General features: G+C 41.3%; 4 protein-coding genes across 13 annotated transcripts in view; 2 read left to right on the top strand and 2 right to left on the bottom strand.

Annotated features, from left to right (window-relative positions):
• The window catches only part of LOC139633168 (pleckstrin homology domain-containing family G member 3-like), a 32005-nt gene extending 30361 nt beyond the window's left edge, over positions 1-1644 (top strand). For all 10 annotated transcript variants that reach the window (XM_071498665.1, XM_071498672.1, XM_071498666.1 and 7 more), the window contains one exon: positions 127-1644. In XM_071498665.1, coding sequence (XP_071354766.1) covers positions 127-755 — 629 coding nt within the window. In that variant the 3' untranslated portion in view covers positions 756-1644. The remainder of the gene's footprint in view (positions 1-126) is intronic.
• Positions 1645-1775: 131 nt separating this feature from the next.
• On the top strand, positions 1776-11651 carry xgb (x globin). Its single transcript, XM_071498675.1, has 5 exons — positions 1776-2833; positions 7108-7215; positions 8704-8824; positions 9125-9205; positions 10759-11651. Exons 1-5 carry the CDS (start codon positions 2667-2669, stop codon positions 10876-10878), a joined length of 597 nt encoding a protein of 198 aa, XP_071354776.1. The 5' UTR covers positions 1776-2666; the 3' UTR covers positions 10879-11651.
• On the bottom strand, positions 11365-13763 carry srp14 (signal recognition particle 14). The gene is made up of 5 exons (XM_071498676.1): positions 13607-13763; positions 12741-12813; positions 12529-12641; positions 12397-12429; positions 11365-12217 (listed from the first exon to the last, which is right to left on the bottom strand). Exons 1-5 carry the CDS (start codon positions 13628-13630, stop codon positions 12128-12130), a joined length of 333 nt encoding a protein of 110 aa, XP_071354777.1. The 5' UTR covers positions 13631-13763; the 3' UTR covers positions 11365-12127.
• Positions 13764-14704: 941 nt separating this feature from the next.
• LOC139633169 (5'-3' exonuclease PLD4) lies at positions 14705-18271 on the bottom strand. The gene is made up of 11 exons (XM_071498674.1): positions 18166-18271; positions 17953-18008; positions 17693-17853; positions 16819-17002; positions 16588-16708; positions 16355-16482; positions 16072-16272; positions 15745-15884; positions 15483-15648; positions 15287-15383; positions 14705-15145 (listed from the first exon to the last, which is right to left on the bottom strand). The coding sequence occupies exons 2-11, from the start codon at positions 18001-18003 to the stop codon at positions 14943-14945; spliced, it is 1452 nt and encodes a 483-aa protein (XP_071354775.1). The 5' UTR covers positions 18004-18008; positions 18166-18271; the 3' UTR covers positions 14705-14942.
• Between the last annotated feature and the right edge of the window lie 98 nt (positions 18272-18369).

The following is an 18369-nucleotide window of genomic DNA, read 5'->3' on the forward strand; positions in this document are numbered from 1 at the left end:
AAATAGGAAGCAGTTGTCAACTCGCTTCTCTCTTGCACTAACCTACCACTTGAACTCATGTATGGATAAAACTGAAAAGCATTTTATGTGTGTTTTTCTGTTTTTTGTGTATATATATATATTCAGGTAAACCCAACGTGAGATTGCCCTTAATCGCTTGTGATGAGATGGTCATCCATGAGGTGCGTTCTCCAAGCCCAGTCCAGACCTCCAGCTCTGGAGCCCAGAGCACAGTCACCTGCCCACAAAGTCCACAGTCAGAGACCCACTACTGGCCCCATGTGCAGGAGCTGCGCTCCAAATACACAGAGCCCTCCCACTCCTCAAAAGTAACCCGTAGCTGCACAGTTGGGATGTTAGAGTGCTGTACGAGCATGTATAATGGCTGCTCACACGAGTGCAATAGCTCCTCAGACCTTCACAAAGCTCTGACAGACTGTCCTAGCACAGAGCCTGAAAGGTGTCCTGTGGTAGAAGATTGGCCCAAGTCCCAGTCCCGGCTTCAGCCCCTGCTGTGCAGATGGAGCTCCATGGACCACATGCTCGGGTCTCTTCCCCTGCATGAAGTACAGAACCTTCAGGAACCTGTAAGGACCTGCTTCACAGCGGGCAAACTGCAAGATGGGGACATCCTCTCCCACTATAATCTGGACTGTGCAGCAAAGTCTGCTATTGGGAATTCAGGGAAGATGTCTGAAAGTAATCTAGTGAAAAACTTACGGGAGAAATTCCAGAGCTTAAGCACAAGCTCATAAACATGTGAATTATGTACATTTCTATTATCAGGAACTATCACTTCGAAACATTACCTGCAACTTATCTGATGCTTCTCAACATCCCCTTTTTCCTCTGTTCTCCCCTAAAAGAATGCAAATTATTGTCTGCACAATGTTTTTAATACAGGGGGCATTTGGTGATTTGTTTTGTTACTACAAGTTTAACATGAAAGGGATATTATTGGTCATTGATCAGGGTAATGAGTGGGGAACATATTGTCTTTAAAAAGGTTTATTGCAATATTTGTACATTGGGTATTTGTCTGCACTGTACAACACAAAGTTTATGTAACAATGTGTATATAGTCTCCTGTATCAATTGAAAATTAGGTCCTGCTTTATTATTATATGCATCTGTTTGGGTCCTGCCCACTGTTGGTGATTCATGCTATAGTCACTCTAGCACTGTTTTAACCATGTAAACTATCAGCTGGAGTTTCAGGGAGCACAAAGGAGACAAGAAAACACAGACTGATCTTTTATCCACATGAATACTGCCATCTCATTGACAAAGGAGCTCTGCTGTCAGCAGAGTCTCTTACCGTACACCAAAGAGACCTGTCCTTTTAACATTTGTCAACTTTTAACGCATGTGGTCACAGCAGTAATGTGCTTCCACGTTTACTGTGGCTGCTACTAAAACTGTTCTCACATACTGTATCACAGGAGCTTTATTTTTCTCAACATGTTGTATTTTTTTTTTTTTCTTGAATCTTATTTATGAAACTGTATATTTGGGAGAGATTGGCCTCATGTAAATACTGAACAGTGCAACCCTTTTTACTTCTCAGTTTCAGAAAATATATTGTTTCATACTTGAAAGTTTCCCATATTTTCAATAAAAACAGAAATGGTAAGTGTCTATGAACACTCTCTTTACCCTGTCATTCTTAATAGCTTATACTAATATCCATTTGTGCTGCGGTTGAAGTGAGTCCATCTAGTTGGTTCTACAATTTCCATCATCAACTGGTAAAATGTTTCCATATTTATTTAAGGCCTAGACAATCTTCTTTTTTTTTTTTTACATCAAGTGAAACAGTATTAAAGGAGAGTCAGTGTTGCGTTCCTGTGTCCCCTACATAACGTGGAAGGAATGTGTCTTGTTAACATGATTCTTTAATCCCAAATGACCAGCGAAGAGACAAGAAGAAAGAAGAAGAAACTAAAATCTCTGAGCATGAACCTATTCACGCATTTGATCCTACAAAATAAAACGCTTTTCATTAGTGGGACAAAAAATGAATTTGGTTAAATGTACAAGACCAGTTTGTTCAAATGGAAGAGTTACAACTTCAATACTTTTGTGCATATTGGGTTTTAATAAGATAGGGGCGATTTAATCTGAATTTGCTATCAGAAACAGGCTGTAAACAGCTAGTGACAGTATAATTATAAGGTGGGTGTGTGTCTTAATCAATTTGTGCGACTCATCTTTTATTTAAAATGACTGCACAGCCTCGCCTTTGCGCCCCAGGTTACCAAACAAAATCATCATACCGTTCAAAAGCTGCGTCAAGTCAGCCAGAAACGCATAGGAATACACCGGAAGTCAAGCGAGACGCCCTTCAATATAAAAGCCTAATACTCGCTCAATGCTTGTTGCAAAATGGACTCATCTAGGAGAGGTTTTTATTTTGAACCAATGACCAGAACTTACATCCTGTCTGTCTGTTTACTTGACGCTGATCCGTAATACCCACCAGGGGAGAGTAGTTGCAAGGCGCAATTGGAGTCGCGCACTTAAAGCAGATGACAGCAACCTCAGATTTCCTCTGGCTCAAAATCAACTAACCCTCTGTTTTTCTCCCTGGATTGAAGCAAAAAAAAAAAACAAACAACAAAAAAAAACAAAAAAAATCATCGTCTCATTTGGGTTTTTCCTAAAGAATGGGCTGCGCAATATCAGGTCTGGCGGCAAAAGCGGAGTTTGGAGAGAGAAATACAGAGGATGCTGCTGCTGCGCATCCCAGCGAGGATCAGATTCAGATGATCAAGGAGTCATGGAAAGTTATCCGGGACGATATAGCTAAAGTTGGGATTATTATGTTCGTCAGGTGAGATGCTCGAACCTTTCCTGTACTTTTCCAGTGTTAAGTACATGTCACATAACTAAATATTCAAGAAAATATTCGTCTAGTAGGTTGATACTGTACGGTCAGGAACGATTCAGCGATAGTACATTTCCATCATGCATTGTCAGGTCGCACAGAGTGGCCTTTCTGCACACAGATTTCCTGCAGAAACCTGACTTTTCTGTGTCATCTGTGTTTATTAAATGTCTTGTGCTCTTGATCACAAAACACAGCAAAAGGAGCAAAACTGCTGACTTTCTCAGTTTAACCTCCATCAGTCAGCTTAGCCAAACCTCCGCACCAGGTCCTGACCTGCTGGACCTAAGACAAAGTGGTTTGCTGAAGGTCTTGCAGATCCACAGCGATGGTGACATGGTGTATGACCTTGTCTTACAGTACAAGCCAGCTACCACCCAGCATCCCTCCACCTCCACCTCCACCGCATCCCTCTGCTCTGCCTTCTGACCCTCAGCTTTTCATTGAAAGCTTGGAGCAGAATACCCCTCCTCCTCTCTTATCACTTCATATCACATCTTAACAACATTACATAATAACACACAGCTCCAGGTCTGCCATCCCACTATACAATTAAAGGCATTAGCCATCAGGAAAATGCATTTTGTCAATTATGATGATGACCAGCCTCCGGGTAAACATCTTCGGTCCTTTGGCAGGGAAATAAAGCAAATGAAAGAATGTGGTGATAAAGACTGGCAGAGATTCAGGCTGCTGCTGCTGCTGGATCTAGAGGAAAGAGACTACTGGGCACATAGTGCAGCTTTATGCCCAATTAATGCCATGTGTCCCTTGGGTGACCCGAACTGTTGAAGGGATTGACCTTAGTGTGTGAGCCTGGAAATGCATAGGCCTCTTTGTGGGTCAGGACCACCCCAGGGCCTCCAGGCTGTTAGAGCTTGTATCCCATGACCTAACAGTAACTATGACCATTATGACAGCAAAGGGGAATCACCTGTCTTTCATTGTGCGCTCACTCTGAATTGAACGGACTATATTCTTTGGCGAGGGGATTGTCAAATCTATGTAGAACAAGATACTCCAAAGACTCTATTCATGAGTGCCAAAAACAGTCTCTGAACAGCACCAATTAAAATTCCACTTGAGCTATATAGGGTGCTATGTATTGTCTTCATATGTTATGCATGCTTGCATGTACACCCATGTCGACAAAGGGTTCACACAATGGAGCAAAATAACCAGCCCTCTGCATGTTTGCTGCTGTGCTGACGGTGGCAGAGACGTGGATAAAGAAAGAGCAGCCAATTTCCCCTTTTTCTCTCATCAGTGAATCTGGGGAGCAGGGGGGTATGCATAGTGAAAAAGCAAATTTCACAGCCATTTCACTCCAGATAAATCCTGTCGCAGCTTCTCTAGCATGATCCAAAAAAAAAAAAAAAAAAAGACAGATTACACTGGGGTGCAAATATTGTAGTGCTGCCAGTTGACTTCAGTGTCGTTCAGTCAAGAATAACTGAAGAATTGTTTTAAATAAACAGACCCTGGATGTTTGTCTTTGTGAGAATGAGGTTAATAAAGCTATAAGCACAGAAGCACAAACAACTACCAGCTGTAACAGTAAAATACTTCAAAAGCAATGAGCCAAACTGTGGGCTTAAACAAAACAGGCAGTCATGAGAAACATACACTATTTAATAGACATATGAAAACATATGTGTCTTATTAAGGGCCAGGATGTCAGACATAGTCTCACATTTTGTCTTTAGCCAGAGCTTTTTGGCCATGTCAGTATATTGCATTTCAACAGGCCTCTCTGCATTATCATCTTCTTGTCAAAGGGCGCAGGGCTGCTGATGTTTTTCACAGCGACCATTAGACAGACATCCCTTCTCTAACACCTCTCCCAACACCTCTATTCATCCATCTGTCAAAGGGGCCACATGTTATAGACATCCAATGCATTTGTTCATAGAGACTTTGCTCTGGATTTCAGGCTTTTTCCTCTCACCAGCAGCGCTGCAGACAATGGGGAAAAAAAACAATATTGGAAGATAGCATAAGCCTCTTTTTGACCTGCCCCACCCAATAGTATTTAAATTATAATTTATTATTAATACAGAGCTTAGCGTTACAGTTCAGCATAGATGTTCAGGTCCGATTGTCTGTGCTGGATTATAACTCAGACATACAGTGCATTCAGAAAGTATTCAGACCCCTTCACCTGTTCCACATTTGCCATAAGCTTAAATTGTTTAAAGTCAACAATCTACACTTAATATTACACACAACACCCCATAATGAAAAGCCAAAATAGAATTTTAGAATTCTTTGCAATCATATGAAAAAGGAAAGACTGAAATATCACAGTGACACACCCACTTGAAATTTAGCTCGAGTTCCTTCCGTTTCTCTTGATCATTTTTGAGATTTCTGCACCTTGATTGGAGTCCACCTGTGGTAAAATTAGCTGCTTGGACATGATTTTGAAAGACATACACATGTCTATAAGGTGCTGACAGTGCATATGAGAGCGAAAACCAAGCTATGAGGAGGAAGGATCTGCCTGCAGAGCTCAGAGACAGGATTGTGTCGAGGCACAGATCTGGGGAAGGATACAAAAAAATCTGCAGCATTGAAGTTTCCCAAGAGCACAGTTCTTAAACGGAAGAAGTTTGGAACAATCAGGATCTAGCCGTTTCGCCAAACTGAGCAATCGTTGGAGAAGAGCCTTGGTAAGAGAAGTGACCAAGAACCCGATGGCCACTCTGGCTCAATTCAAGAGGTGCTGTGTGAAAACTTCATATGATCTGGCCCAGATCATATAGAGTTTGACCTTGATTCTTAGCGTCATGTCTGGAAGGAACCAGGCGCTGCTCTTGACCATCGCAACGGTGAAGCCTGGTGGTAGCAGCATCATACTGTGGGGGTGTTTTTCAGCAACAGGGACAGAGAGACTGGTCAGGGTTGAGGTAAAGCTGAACAGAGCAAAGTACTGAGATATCCTCATTGAAAACCTGGTCCCGAGCTCTCAGGACCTCCAACTGGCCCAAAGGTTCACCTTCCAACAAAACAATGACCCTGAGCACAACTGAGGAACATCTTTGTGACTTTCCTTGAGTGGGCTAGAGCAAGAGTAAGAGCCCTGACTTGAACCCAATCGAAACTCTCTGGAGAGACCAGAAAATGGCTGTGCACTGATGGACTCGATCCAACCTGACAGAGCTTGAGAGGATCTGCGGAGAAGAATGGCACCAAATCCGCAAATTCATGTGTGCAGAGCTTGTTGCATCACAAAGACTTGAGGCTGTAATCGCTAACTAAGTACTGAGTAGAGGGTCCCGAATACTTGATAATTTTCCTTTTAAATGAATTGGCAAACATTTCCAAAATTCTGTTTTCATTTTGTCATTATGAGGTATTAAGTGTAGCTACATTTAAATGATTTTCTTCAACATAGCAAAATGTGTTTATATACCGTTTATATCAGGTCTAGTATTTTACACAATAACAATCAGCTGCTCTCAGCTCAAGTTCCTGTTTAAATCAAGTTTAAATTATAAAGCTACATGCTCATGTTTTCACTTCCTATGCGGTCTTGCATTTCAGTCTGAGCACAATACAACTCGCATCCAGAGGAGGTAGCTGTGTATTCTGGTTGCATGACTAATCACCAGTACCCCAGCTGGAGGATGGGAGGTTCTCTGATTGGATGGCAGCATGCTTAAACTCTCTGATTAAGGAAATTGATTGAGGTTAAATCAGAAAAGGAAAGCTCTAGCAGAGGCGGTGGCTCCATTTAACTGAAACTCTGCCCCGGCTCTGACAGGGCGGGGCGGCTCATCACAAATGTGGGTAGAAATGAGGGTATGGATTTCCTTGCTACGCATACTCTCTCTACATCTACCATGGGCTGTTACTGATTGCAGCTGTTGGGTGTAAAAAAACTTGAGTGGAGGACGGAGATGATCAGAATAAGATCAGAAAGGCACAATCAGATGTCTATTCAAAGTGTGGGGTGGAGAGAACGACTGCAGGATGAGAGAGGAGTCTCTAATCGTGATGTTAATGAGCTGCAACTTGTACATTCGCACTCAGCGCTGAGCGTGGCCACTCACACAGGATTCCAGTTGTGTGAGTGGCCACGCTGAAACTCTCGGGGTTATGTCATCTTAGTTGAGAAACTCAGGGGGAGGTTTGTTTTGGCGTGGGAATGGATATGACAGGCTGCTCTTCATGTGGCTCACGGATGGCTGCATGTGCTGTTGTTGTCTTGGTAACAGGTTGTTTGAGACCCATCCCGAGTGCAAGGATGTCTTCTTCCTGTTCCGAGACGTCGAGGACCTAGAGAGGTTGCGGACCAGCAGGGAACTCAGAGCACATGGCTTACGGTCAGTCTGCAACTCTGCTTTTCACAACACATCGCCACCATCGCAAATCAGTCAATGAAAGCATAGCATACAGCCTGGTATACGCTGGGCAAGGGAGCATATCAATATCCACCGCCCTCTAGTCTATAAGGTCAGAGTATGGCAGTCATTTCCTACAACAGCTGGGCACTGTAGTTTTTACCAGACATTACTCAAACAGGTGCAAACAGTGTATTTGTTAGGGACTACTTTCAAATGTGGATTAATACACAGTTGCTGTTCTTGTGCACTGATTCCCAAGCTTGTTTTGTAAGATGTACCCCCACAGCCCTATCAGCTGAGCTCAAGAACTGCTTCATCGATGCCACCTGTCCTAATCCAAATGTGTTCATTTGACTTTTAGCCATTCGTTACCACTATTAATTATATAAAATCAAATCAAATCAAAGTATTTTGATAATGATCCCAGTTTGGGATCATTAAAGTACTTTGATTAAAGTACTATGATAAAAGTGGATCTTTACAATATTAGACAGTGACACAGGAAATGTTGATCCTAAGGCTTGTGCTAGGTCAAGTTTATATTTATATTTTGTATCACCTCATTTTGGAGTGGCTAAAGGTGAACACTTCAACCATCTGTCTTTCTGGTTTTTACCAAAACATAATTTTGTTGCTTTTATTTTCAAATTAGCAGGGCCACCCAACAACGATGATAAAACCATGTGGCACACACAACAGTTCAATATCTTTTATGGATTATAAAACCGTTCAAGTGCTGGCAGATCAAACACCTCAAGTAGTCATATCTAACATTATTTACCGCTCCGCTGCAGATAGAGCTTGTAGCATGTATCACAGCCACTTGACTGTTGTTTCCCAGTGTGCGTCAGGCCTCTCTGTGTTCCTCTACATATGACGCCAGAGCAGCCATTTACTGCCTGAGGACCTGAAGGTACAGAGGCTAGCGTGACGTTGCAGCAGCAACACACTGACAAAACATGTTACATGTTCCTGCGTGAACTGGCTGCTCTCAAATTCAGTGATAAGGCCAAATGGCCCTTCAGCCGCACTCAGGGACATTAGTACAAATGTCTACGGGGGCAGGGAGACAGAGAGAAGAGAGAGCTAGACCAACTCTAACCCTTTGTTCCATATTCATCTTCAAAACGGTCACGCACACACTCTGCAGTGGAGGCAGACACACCTGGAAAGCAACAAAGGAAATTGATCCTGTGGTGTGCAGGGAACGATTTTTTTTCAAGTATTGTGCAATCAGATGGTTTTGCAAGTGAGAGCCAGATTGATAGATATGCAATCAATTCTGTTTTTTTCTTGCCATTTGAGTTTGTGAAACTGCAAATGTCACCATGCAGCCTTTCAAGAGAGGAGTATCACACTTATCTATAGTGGAGGTATATCAGCTGATAGTCGCCTGCTGCTAATTCACGATTAACTTCTGGATCAATCAGGCTGGGTAGCTCTTTTTTAAAATTCCATCTCTTTCAGGGTGATGTCTTTCATCGAGAAAAGTGTGGCTAGACTGGACCAGCTGGAGAGACTGGAGGCTCTCGCTCTGGAGCTGGGGAAAAGCCATTATCATTACAACGCCCCACCTAAGTACTACAGTGTAAGACCCTGATGATCCCAACAGTGCTGCACACAGTCTGTTTTTGTCATGCTGTTTTGTTTATAGAGTACACATATTCTAATTCCCACTGATACTGTAGCGCTCTATTGGGCTCACCATTATACTGAGACCCCTAAAACCTCAGCAGCAGAATGAACTGACACACTCCTAGAACTGCAAAATGAAAACACACCTACTCTTGCAAATAACAATAACAGCAATGGAGTAACATGGCAACTGGATGCTAGCCTAGTTACTGAGGCACAATGTCATCAAGTGTCTAACATAATTATTTTCCAGTATGTCGGAGCAGAATTCATCTGTGCCGTGCAGCCCATCCTGAAGGAGAGGTGGACAGCCGAGCTGGAGGAGGCATGGAAGGTAAGCAGTTGTCACTGCGTGACCTGTGTGTCTCCTTATATGGGTGTTAATCAGAGACATTCGCAGCAACCGATTCTGGGAAAAGGCCTTGTGAAATGGACTTGATGTGTGCAACCAGCACGTCGGCAGCGTCAAGAGCTGTGCACGTCTTTTCAATGCACCATGTAACATGTCAAGATGGAAACCAGTGCTGCACAAGCTTGACTGATGTGAAAATGTACATCTCACTGAACCATACACGAGCATATTGAGAAAATAGAACATGGCTCTATCACATCATGTTATGTCACTCCACGATCCCTTGTGTTATTAATATCAGGGGTTCAAATGACGCTGTTGCTCCTCAGTAGTTGTACACAATTATTAACTCAGTGAACATACTTTTAGTGTAGAGCTTTCTAACATTAGCGTCACAATATTCCAGAGGTTTAAGACATCGAGTTGTGGCAAAACACTTAAATAAGATTATATTTTGTCGTGCAATTATGTGCACTTTTAGAGACATGTTGTATTTCAATGATTGAAAAATATTTTTAAAATTACATTAACATTTAAGGTTATATTTCTGTACAGCTTTGTTCATCTGCTTCAAATGGCCTCTACTGCTCTCTAGTGGTTGACGTTAGTTTTTATTTTGTTTCTGCATCACGCAAAACGTTTGGCCCAGACACTATTTGTAAAACCACAAAAAACAAAATGAAAGAGTAGAATAGTGTAATTTGTACTTCAATATACTTTCAAATAATATATTTATGTGAAAATGTTCCATTAAATAAGGACTGCTACAAGCTTAATGTTTATCATCTCCCAGGATTTCAAGTAACTAACCATGAAATGTTTCATGTAGGAACATCCGACTCGATCTATGTATCATCCATATATATGTTTGTTTTTTTTACCTTAGTAAACAAACTAATGTGCAGTGAAAAGGATAACATAAAGTAAAGTGGGATTTGTCTTCTATATCATTCAAATAGCACACTGAACAAATCCACTTGTCTTCTTTTATGTGACCAGTTTCAAAAGTAAGTGGTAAAATACCAGATCTCAGCTGGGCAGGTAAAGATAAACAGATGAATCCATTTTTATATTCATCCTAAATGTCCTTAACTTGCTCTTAACTCTCAGCAGACACATCATTTCTTAACTGACTAATACAAATTTTGAATTAATAAGAAATTCGCCTCACCAAACTCATAATTGTAGGATGTCTTTCAACCAAGAGCCAATTATTTATTAATCCCAGATAAATAACTTCCTTTTCAGCACATTTTCTTCCACATCAAATAGCTGATTCTAAGTAACACACACCTCACATGGTTCCCACCCAGTATTCCCCATCATAGCCAACTTTGGTGCATATCTGTGGACACTCGAGGAATATCTTGCATATCACACATTCAGATGTTTCTAAGGCCCTTCACAATAAATCCAAGGACACACACAAGCATGAAAACGCTGACACCTTTCACAACATTCACCAAGGAAAGAATGAATGTGATTCAACTAATGGGGGCCCTGATCCAGTTCAATGTGTATTCTTTCTGATCCAGACCATGTTCCAGTATGTGACCAGCCTAATGAAGCGGGGGTACCAGGAGGAGAGCACCCGACAGCGCCACCTCACACTCTCCCCGAAGGACAGACCGGAAAAGAAGAACACGGCGCTATGAGACGCTTCCTCCTTTGACCACAACTCAGACTGTTTCTACCAGTGCAGCACAGAAATGTGTCCTTGTATATAGTGTATTTACTGTGTCGTTTTCTACATCGCCCATGTTTACCACAGTTATTGTTTGCTAGTTTATCAAGAAAGGACAAAAAAAAAAAAAAAAAAAAAAAAAATCACACACTGATTTTTTAACAAAGCACTTTATCTCTGAACTGAAATTCTGCTGCAGTCCTCTTCCATGAGATCAGGACTCGGGAGCATGACAAGACAACAAAATGGCTGGCAGAGTATACTGGCTGTGGCTAAACCTGCCTTGTAGTTGTGATAAACAGAAATGAATATTGTTAGAATTACAGCCAATACTTTGTCTCTGTATCCATCATTCAGAAATTACTTAAAGTAAATCTACAACTTTAAACATTTTTGTGCTATTTAACTTAATCATGACATGATCCAGAAACTGTATATTTGAATTAATCACAATAACTGAAGCTATACTGTACATTTTATTGGTGTTTTAAAATTTAAGACGTCCAGTTTGACAGCTTTGCGTGGGTATGTGGTTGGAAAACATGGGGGCAGAAAGAATATTCACTGTACTTCAAAAAGTAAAATAAAAACATAAAATGCAATTTCACCTCCAATATCAAGCCAAGTCGAATACAGTGAAATTTGACAAAAATAAAACAATGATGATCAGATTTAGTTCTGCATTTTTGAGCACCCATGCTGAAATTTCACAGCATAATTAAAGAAGAAAAAAAAAAAAAGAAAATTAAACATCCTTCTAAAGAAACAGTCCAATTGGAATACGCTAACACAGCTCACAGGTTAGCCGTTAATATAACATAAATAGGGACTCACTCTAACAATTAAATAGTATGAAAGGCAGTTAATCATTGGGCATCTGGGTTTAGCTTCAGAGGCGACGCAGCTGTTGAGGTTTCTGGTTTCTGAAGCAGAAGCCGTGGATATTCAATAAAGCTGACCTGCTTCGTCTTGTATGAGTTTGGAGAAATCCTCTTCAGGCATTCAGATCACTGGTGGCACTGAGCAGCCAGGGATGAGATGTTACCATGCAAACAATGGCATAATATTGTAGCAGTCACCGGGTGGATGAACAGTGAGGCCTCGGGTGAATGGGTAGAAGGTGGGGTGGGGCGACAAACCAAGTGGAAGCCTTTCCCATTTCCCCCACTGATCGTACAGGCCAGTTTAGGTAACCATGGTTATGTTAAAGAGTCTGTTGCTCATTGGGTGGCTTTGGTTTTCTTGCTTTTGCTTTTCTTATCTTTCTTCTTAAGTCCATCCATGTGAGCTCTAAGGAGGTTGGAGTATGCCTGTAAAGAGGAGTTTATGATTTAATCACAAACAGGCCATTCATCAAAGACAGGGAACTATGAAACCACATTTTAACATTCAACAACTCTTTAAATAACATCAAGGGGACCCAATCAAGAGAAACTGACCCAGGGTAATAGCTTCTAAACATCTAAAACATGACACTAGCTCAACCCACCATTTGAAACTTGATTACTTCTTTGGTGCTGACCTGAAAATGCAAGAAAAGAAAACTCAGAATTAACAAAAAAGAAAAAAAAAAACATCAAAGGTTTTCAAATTCAAATATCAGGAAAACCTATAAGCTCACCACTGTGCTGATTTTCTTCTTGCCATCAGACGCTCTGAGGAGACATTTGGTGTCTGCTGGTTCAAATGACTCTGAATGGCCCTTTCTGGGCACTGGCTTGGTTCTCCCGTCATCTGAAAATAGATACACATCCAACGACAGATGACTCGTAAGATTTCTTCCCTGACTAAACATTAATAATCACTGACAACACTCAGTAGGAGCCTACTTACATTTCTTAAGTGTGATGACAACACTGCCAGATGTTCTGCACTTCTGGAAGAGCCGTGTGAGCTCTGTGAGGAACTGGGGAACAAAGAGAAAAGGTTCTCTTAGCAGTCTTGTTCAAAATACAGATACAGATGAGCGATAATAGAAAATGGTATGTGCTGTGGTTGGTCTCAGCACAAAGACAGGACACATTTGATCCAATTTAATCCAAAGCCACTCAGTTACTAGATTATTAGGTACACTTAGCTAAAACTAATGTAGTCTAATACATGAGCCCTGCGATAAATCCTACCTCCATGACTTGTGAATTATAGACTATGAGGCTGCGTTAGCTTTAACTAAGTGCCATGGTAAGTCACCTAATACACTGGTTAGTAAAAGGACCTGGTAGGTAACCTATAACTTTTGTTAACTAGTATGTAAGCTACCAAATTAACCATAACAAAATATATTTAAAAACATACTTTGACAGCTTTAGCTGTTTCTGTCTTTAAAGTAGACAACGTTACGTTACCAGGTGCTAACCTACAAAGTTTGACTATTGCTAGCTATATTTGCATCTATTAACAAAATTGTATCTTTAGCAAGTAAGACACCCAACCAGCTCCACAGGGCTTATTAATGTTGATGCAGTAAAAGCTGAAATAACTGGACTACATAACATTTGCCATCCTAACTCTAAACCAGTGTTAGCTTCAACCTAACATTAGCAGGCTGGCTAATGAATCAGTTTGACGACTAGCTTGTCTAACGCTGAGGGTGCTAGCTAGTTAGCTGTTCGGCAGCTAAAGGAGACAGTGTCGATTTCTGCGTTGTAATCGGTAACGACAGCAGCCCACGTTATTCACCGTGTGTTTTCGGTTCTTACCGAGTCGTTTTCAAGCAGCACCATGTTTCTGTCTCCAGTTCAGCCGTAGCCTACAAGCTAACCGCTGTGAAGTCTGAAGCACACGTACTACACAACCCGGAGCCCCGCCCTGCGCCCTCACCGCGAAGGCTGCAGTGTGGTCACAGCGCCGCCTGCTGCCAGGGAGGGGGACTAACACACATCACGCTGGGAGGGAGGGCCTCTTCGTGTTTGATCAGGAGATGGCGTCAAGGTAGTTTATTTCTGGTTATTTAATTCCAAAAAAAAATATTTCAACAAATCTTAAAATTGCAGACTATGTTATCAGTTATGAGTCTCGTGATTTATTTCCCTAAAAATTCTGCATAAGGATAGAGCCAGAATAAGTGTAAGAGTCATATAAGAGTAATACATTTTGGGAATGTCCAGCAATAAGACATTTCTGGACAGAGAGACACAAAGCATTGGAAGTCATATTCAATGTGAAAATACCTCTCCAGCTGAACACCTTTACTTTAGGAAAAGTTTACTTTCATTCAGGGCGCTTCAACAAATATTTATTTGGTGTTCTGATATCTAATAAAAAAGCACTAATAGGCACTGGTTTCTTCCTGACCCCACCGACAATAGAGCAATGGACAGTTAATGAAATATACATAATGAAAAAAAAAAAATTCTCGCTTCACCTACAAATGAAGAGATTCACAAACGGGTCTCCTACGTACAACGGTCATGGCCACACTTTATGGAGTTAACAAAAATAACAAAACAAAATTCTATTAAATGCACATTGTCTATGAAATAGTGGAAGGGAAGAAGAAAGAAAAGGAGGATTTTGGGAGGGGGAGGTTTTTAAGTCATGATGTTCATTTGCTGCAGGCTTCTAATACTCTGCAAGGCTACTTCTCTGTAGGTGGTGAAATGTTCTTAATTATCCTCTAAATAAAGAATTGCACAGACACAATGACAGTTACTGTTGCAACCGTAACCATGGGCACAAGTGGTGTTTCAGCAATAAACACACAGCAAGGTAGGGCCAGCAAAGAAAGGGCCCCCCCACTTATCCTGTGGTCACGATGAGGAACCGACTCTGGACTCAAATATTACTTTGTGCAAAAATCTCATTGATGTTCACACTTTAATAATTATAAAGTATATGAATAACACTGATTTTGTAATTATAATTATACAGTATCAGTCAACACTGGACGACCACTACACAGACACTACACCACTTCATGACAGCTTATATAGAGAGAGAGAGATAGATCGCATAATAAAGATACATAAATAACAACTACACCACAAATACTTCCTTATTAACAATATATATTTTACACTGAACTTCAGTCTTCTGTCATGTTGACAGTGCACAGTCTGGGTGGTGCCCCAGGTCAGCGAGGTGCACAGCAAACTTAGAGTGCCAGTCTCTGTCAAAAACAGCCCTGAGCTGGCTCTGCAGGGCCTTGGTCTTCCATACAGGGTGAGGAGCATGCTGGGAAATCACCAGGCCCACTCCAGCTGTGGTCAGAAAGTAGTCTCCTGACCAATTGGAGGTACCTTGGCAGCAACACAACAGTATCTGGTCAATTATTAACTCATTCACAAGCAACAAATGGTGTCCTAAAAAGAGTCTCACTGAGTTTATATTCCGCAACAAACGTGTAGATATTAAAGCCCTGAAGTTAATTTGCTACTCACCAATGTAGGCTACTTTATCTGTCACCATGTATTTATTGTGGTTGACTCTGGAGTATGGAATATCGGACTGGTTTCCTACAGGCACAATGTACAATTTCTGGAAAGAGAATGATATTTAAAAAGCACGAAAATTAAGCAGTGAGGATGTTGTGATTACCTCAAACAGACATGACATTTATTTCATGTAGTGTCTTACTACTTGAATGCTGATATGGTGGTAAGGGCTGTCCATTGAGGCTAGAGACTGAAGGAAGGGCAGCATGGCTGGATCAGAGTCCCGCCCGCAGCTGATCAGCATCCGGATCTTCACCTTCCTCTCGAATGCAGCCGTCCTGATGGCATCATCAATGAACGGCCAGTATCTGCTCGATTATTAAAGAGTCCAAAGTAACAAAATCAAGCAAAAAAGCTACATTGTTGATGGAAACAAAGGGTTTCCTTTTTTGTGTCTGGTTTACCTCAGAGGCTTTTCAAAGCGTGTGGTGGGGAAGTACTCCATGACAGCTACATCCACGTAGTGTTCAGCCTCTGAGATGATGGAGAGAATCGCCTCCAGGTCCTGAGTCCTCGATGCAGGACAGAATGATGGTGGTGAAGCCTTGGGTGGAAAGACAATATGGAATAATACAACAGAAACAAAAACACGTCATACGTAAAATGTGATTTCCATGTGGTAACAGTTTGATGCTTGGGTAGTTTCCCTGAGTGAAGCTAACATTTGAACACTATGCATTCACTTCTGTATATATTGTCCCCTTATCCTGTAAAAAGGAACTGAAACTCACTGAGAGGTAAATACTGCTGGAGACATTATCAGCTTCCACCAGCAGGGGCTGGTGTTTGTTGATGTCAGTGTCATACTTTGAAGGCCAGGGCCGTGGCAGGGAGCTGTTGGATTGTCCCATCACCCAGTAAGACTGGAAGATCTTATGGAGGTCGTTTGCCAGAGTGGAGCAGTTGTAGATGACCACTCCTAGTTCCTTCACCTATATAGTCAAAAGTAAATTGTTAGGCTAGTGTTTTAAGGGTGAAAATATGCACCTATAATTGAAGGATTTTTGTTTTTACCTGTGTAAGAGCTCTCCAGTCCATGTTGGCGCTTCCGATAAACACATGTTTTCCGTCAACAATCCAGAACTTACTGTGGAGCACACCTTTCATCAGACGCCCAAAGTTCACCCCCCTCACCTGAACTCCTGAAGACAGAAGGAGACAACTAAGATGACGCAGTCAGCTCACTGCAAATGCGAACCTAATGCAATGAATGTAGAGTGTCAGAATAAATGGGGTCAGCTCCAAACCTTTCTGTTTTAAGATCTCTAAATCTGTGGAGTTTGTTCTAACCGTGGGAACGCTGGTCACCACTCGGACAGATACATTCCTGGAGGGTAACTCTTCAAGTTCTTTCAGGATATCCTTTCCCTGTCAAAGATCAACTCACAGTGTTAAAAACACATACTCAACCAAGTTTTAATCTTTAGTGTTATGAGAAAAACTTTTTCACATTTCTTTCTCTCTGTTTGGTAACTCACGGGTTCGTCAGAGGAGGAGTTGACGTTGATGTCTTCCCCAGTTAAAGTCCAATAAAAAGAGACCACGTCCACTTGGTCTGTTGCCATGGCGATTAGATCTTTCCAGACTTGTTCCAGAGGGATCCCGAATGTTACGTTGTCTTTATATTTCATATGTTGGGGAATGCTCTCCACGAGGGCCATGCTGAGGGTTTAACAAAGACATGCGTGTGATTCCTCTGGAAACTGAACCGCAGAAAATTATGGTGCAATTTAGAAAAACTATTCTTTAATCATTACGTCCATAGATGTGGATACAGTGTGATTAGTGGGTTCACTTCCAAATTGCTCTGAACTTCATGACCCAGTGTGTATCATCATCTACAATACAATAGCTCCATATAAAAATGGAAATAAACATGACCATGAGTAAAATCAACGTTCAGCTAACTCTCATAAAGTAAAATGTTGCGCTATAAATCTTGCATATGTTAGATTGTAATACACATTTTTCTTTTATGTATCTGGATGAGTTCTTGTTTGTTTATTACTTTTTTTAGGAATACTTTTTAAGGTTTGTTGTTAGGTATATTTAGAGTGGTGGGGAGGTTAGAAGTCATGGGAATTAGATTAGATGTTTTTATTGATTAGCCAAGTTATTTTTCTACAGACTAGTAAAATCATCTTTCCATTAATCTCTTTGAGTATGAATATTTCACTCAAAAGCAGTCAACCCGTCACTGAGCTTTTTATTGGCCCTGACAGTATCAGTCACTTCTTGTTTGTTCATACAAACAACACATCATAACAACAAGTTAACTTCAGCTGCTTATATCAGCACCTGGTGGCCGTTCTGGTGCACAGCCATGTTTACAGACACTTTACAGATCATTACCTGCACTGGTCCGTAGAGAAATTGGCCCCACTAGTGTCTTCAGGAAGTGTCTCATGATCTTTGGGTGGAGGGGGTCTCTCCAGAACAGCGATGGCGAGCAAAATCCCCAGGACTATCAGACAGCCCAAAACCACAGCTAATGCCACACAGCTGGTCGACCTCTAACAACATGGAGTTTGATAGTAAAACAAATCCAAGAGTAAGAAAAGTAAGACACACATAATAGTAAATAGTTTGGTAAATGTCTGATGCAGTCCTACCCCTTTGTTTGGAAGGTAACTGTCATGAAGGGTTCTATACGTAGAGGACATTTTTCCTGTGAAAGATCAACAGCAGGAAATCATTGTCTTTGACAGATTAACACTTTGAAATTTGCCCACACTAATGACAGAACTCATCATCTGGCTGTTTAATGGTTTAAATCTATTTAATAAGTTTGGTTTTTTAAGGTATTGAAAGCAAAATCAACTTACACAACACAGATGTAGATACTTCTCCACTAGAAAGAGCATAAAGCAAACAGCTTATTCCCCTCCAGCTTTGACCCGACACTGAGCTGAGGAGGTGGCTCTGCCTCTGAATATATCACAGTACAGTTCCCATTTTTACTTTCACTTCTGGTTTTGTGGTGTTATTTCTCAGGAATGAAAAAGTGTAACGAGTGAACAGAACAGATG

This window comes from Trachinotus anak, unplaced genomic scaffold, assembly GCF_046630095.1.
Source record: "Trachinotus anak isolate AG129_WGS33_773 ecotype Australia unplaced genomic scaffold, CSIRO_AGI_Tana_v1 ptg000015l, whole genome shotgun sequence".
Classification (NCBI taxonomy): Eukaryota; Metazoa; Chordata; class Actinopteri; order Carangiformes; family Carangidae; genus Trachinotus; species Trachinotus anak.

What these genes read in the sequence shown, in the direction of transcription:
- xgb (XM_071498675.1), top strand. Translation starts at nt 2,667, where the DNA reads ATGGGCTGCGCAATATCAGGTCTGGCGGCAAAAGCGGAGTTTGGAGAG. An exon ending in GGGATTATTATGTTCGTCAG is followed by an intron (nt 2,834 to 7,107) that starts GTGAGATGCTCG and finishes TCTTGGTAACAG; the next exon opens with GTTGTTTGAGACCCATCCCG. An exon ending in CTCAGAGCACATGGCTTACG is followed by an intron (nt 7,216 to 8,703) that starts GTCAGTCTGCAA and finishes CATCTCTTTCAG; the next exon opens with GGTGATGTCTTTCATCGAGA.
- srp14 (XM_071498676.1), bottom strand. Translation starts at nt 13,630, where the DNA reads ATGGTGCTGCTTGAAAACGACTCG. An exon ending in TGCTGCTTGAAAACGACTCG is followed by an intron (nt 12,814 to 13,606) that starts GTAAGAACCGAA and finishes TTTGTTCCCCAG; the next exon opens with TTCCTCACAGAGCTCACACG. An exon ending in AGAAGAAAATCAGCACAGTG is followed by an intron (nt 12,430 to 12,528) that starts GTGAGCTTATAG and finishes TTGCATTTTCAG; the next exon opens with GTCAGCACCAAAGAAGTAAT.
- LOC139633169 (XM_071498674.1), bottom strand. Translation starts at nt 18,003, where the DNA reads ATGTCCTCTACGTATAGAACCCTTCATGACAGTTACCTTCCAAACAAA. An exon ending in TTCTCTACGGACCAGTGCAG is followed by an intron (nt 17,003 to 17,692) that starts GTAATGATCTGT and finishes TTAAACCCTCAG; the next exon opens with CATGGCCCTCGTGGAGAGCA. An exon ending in ACTGGAGAGCTCTTACACAG is followed by an intron (nt 16,273 to 16,354) that starts GTAAAAACAAAA and finishes TTGACTATATAG; the next exon opens with GTGAAGGAACTAGGAGTGGT.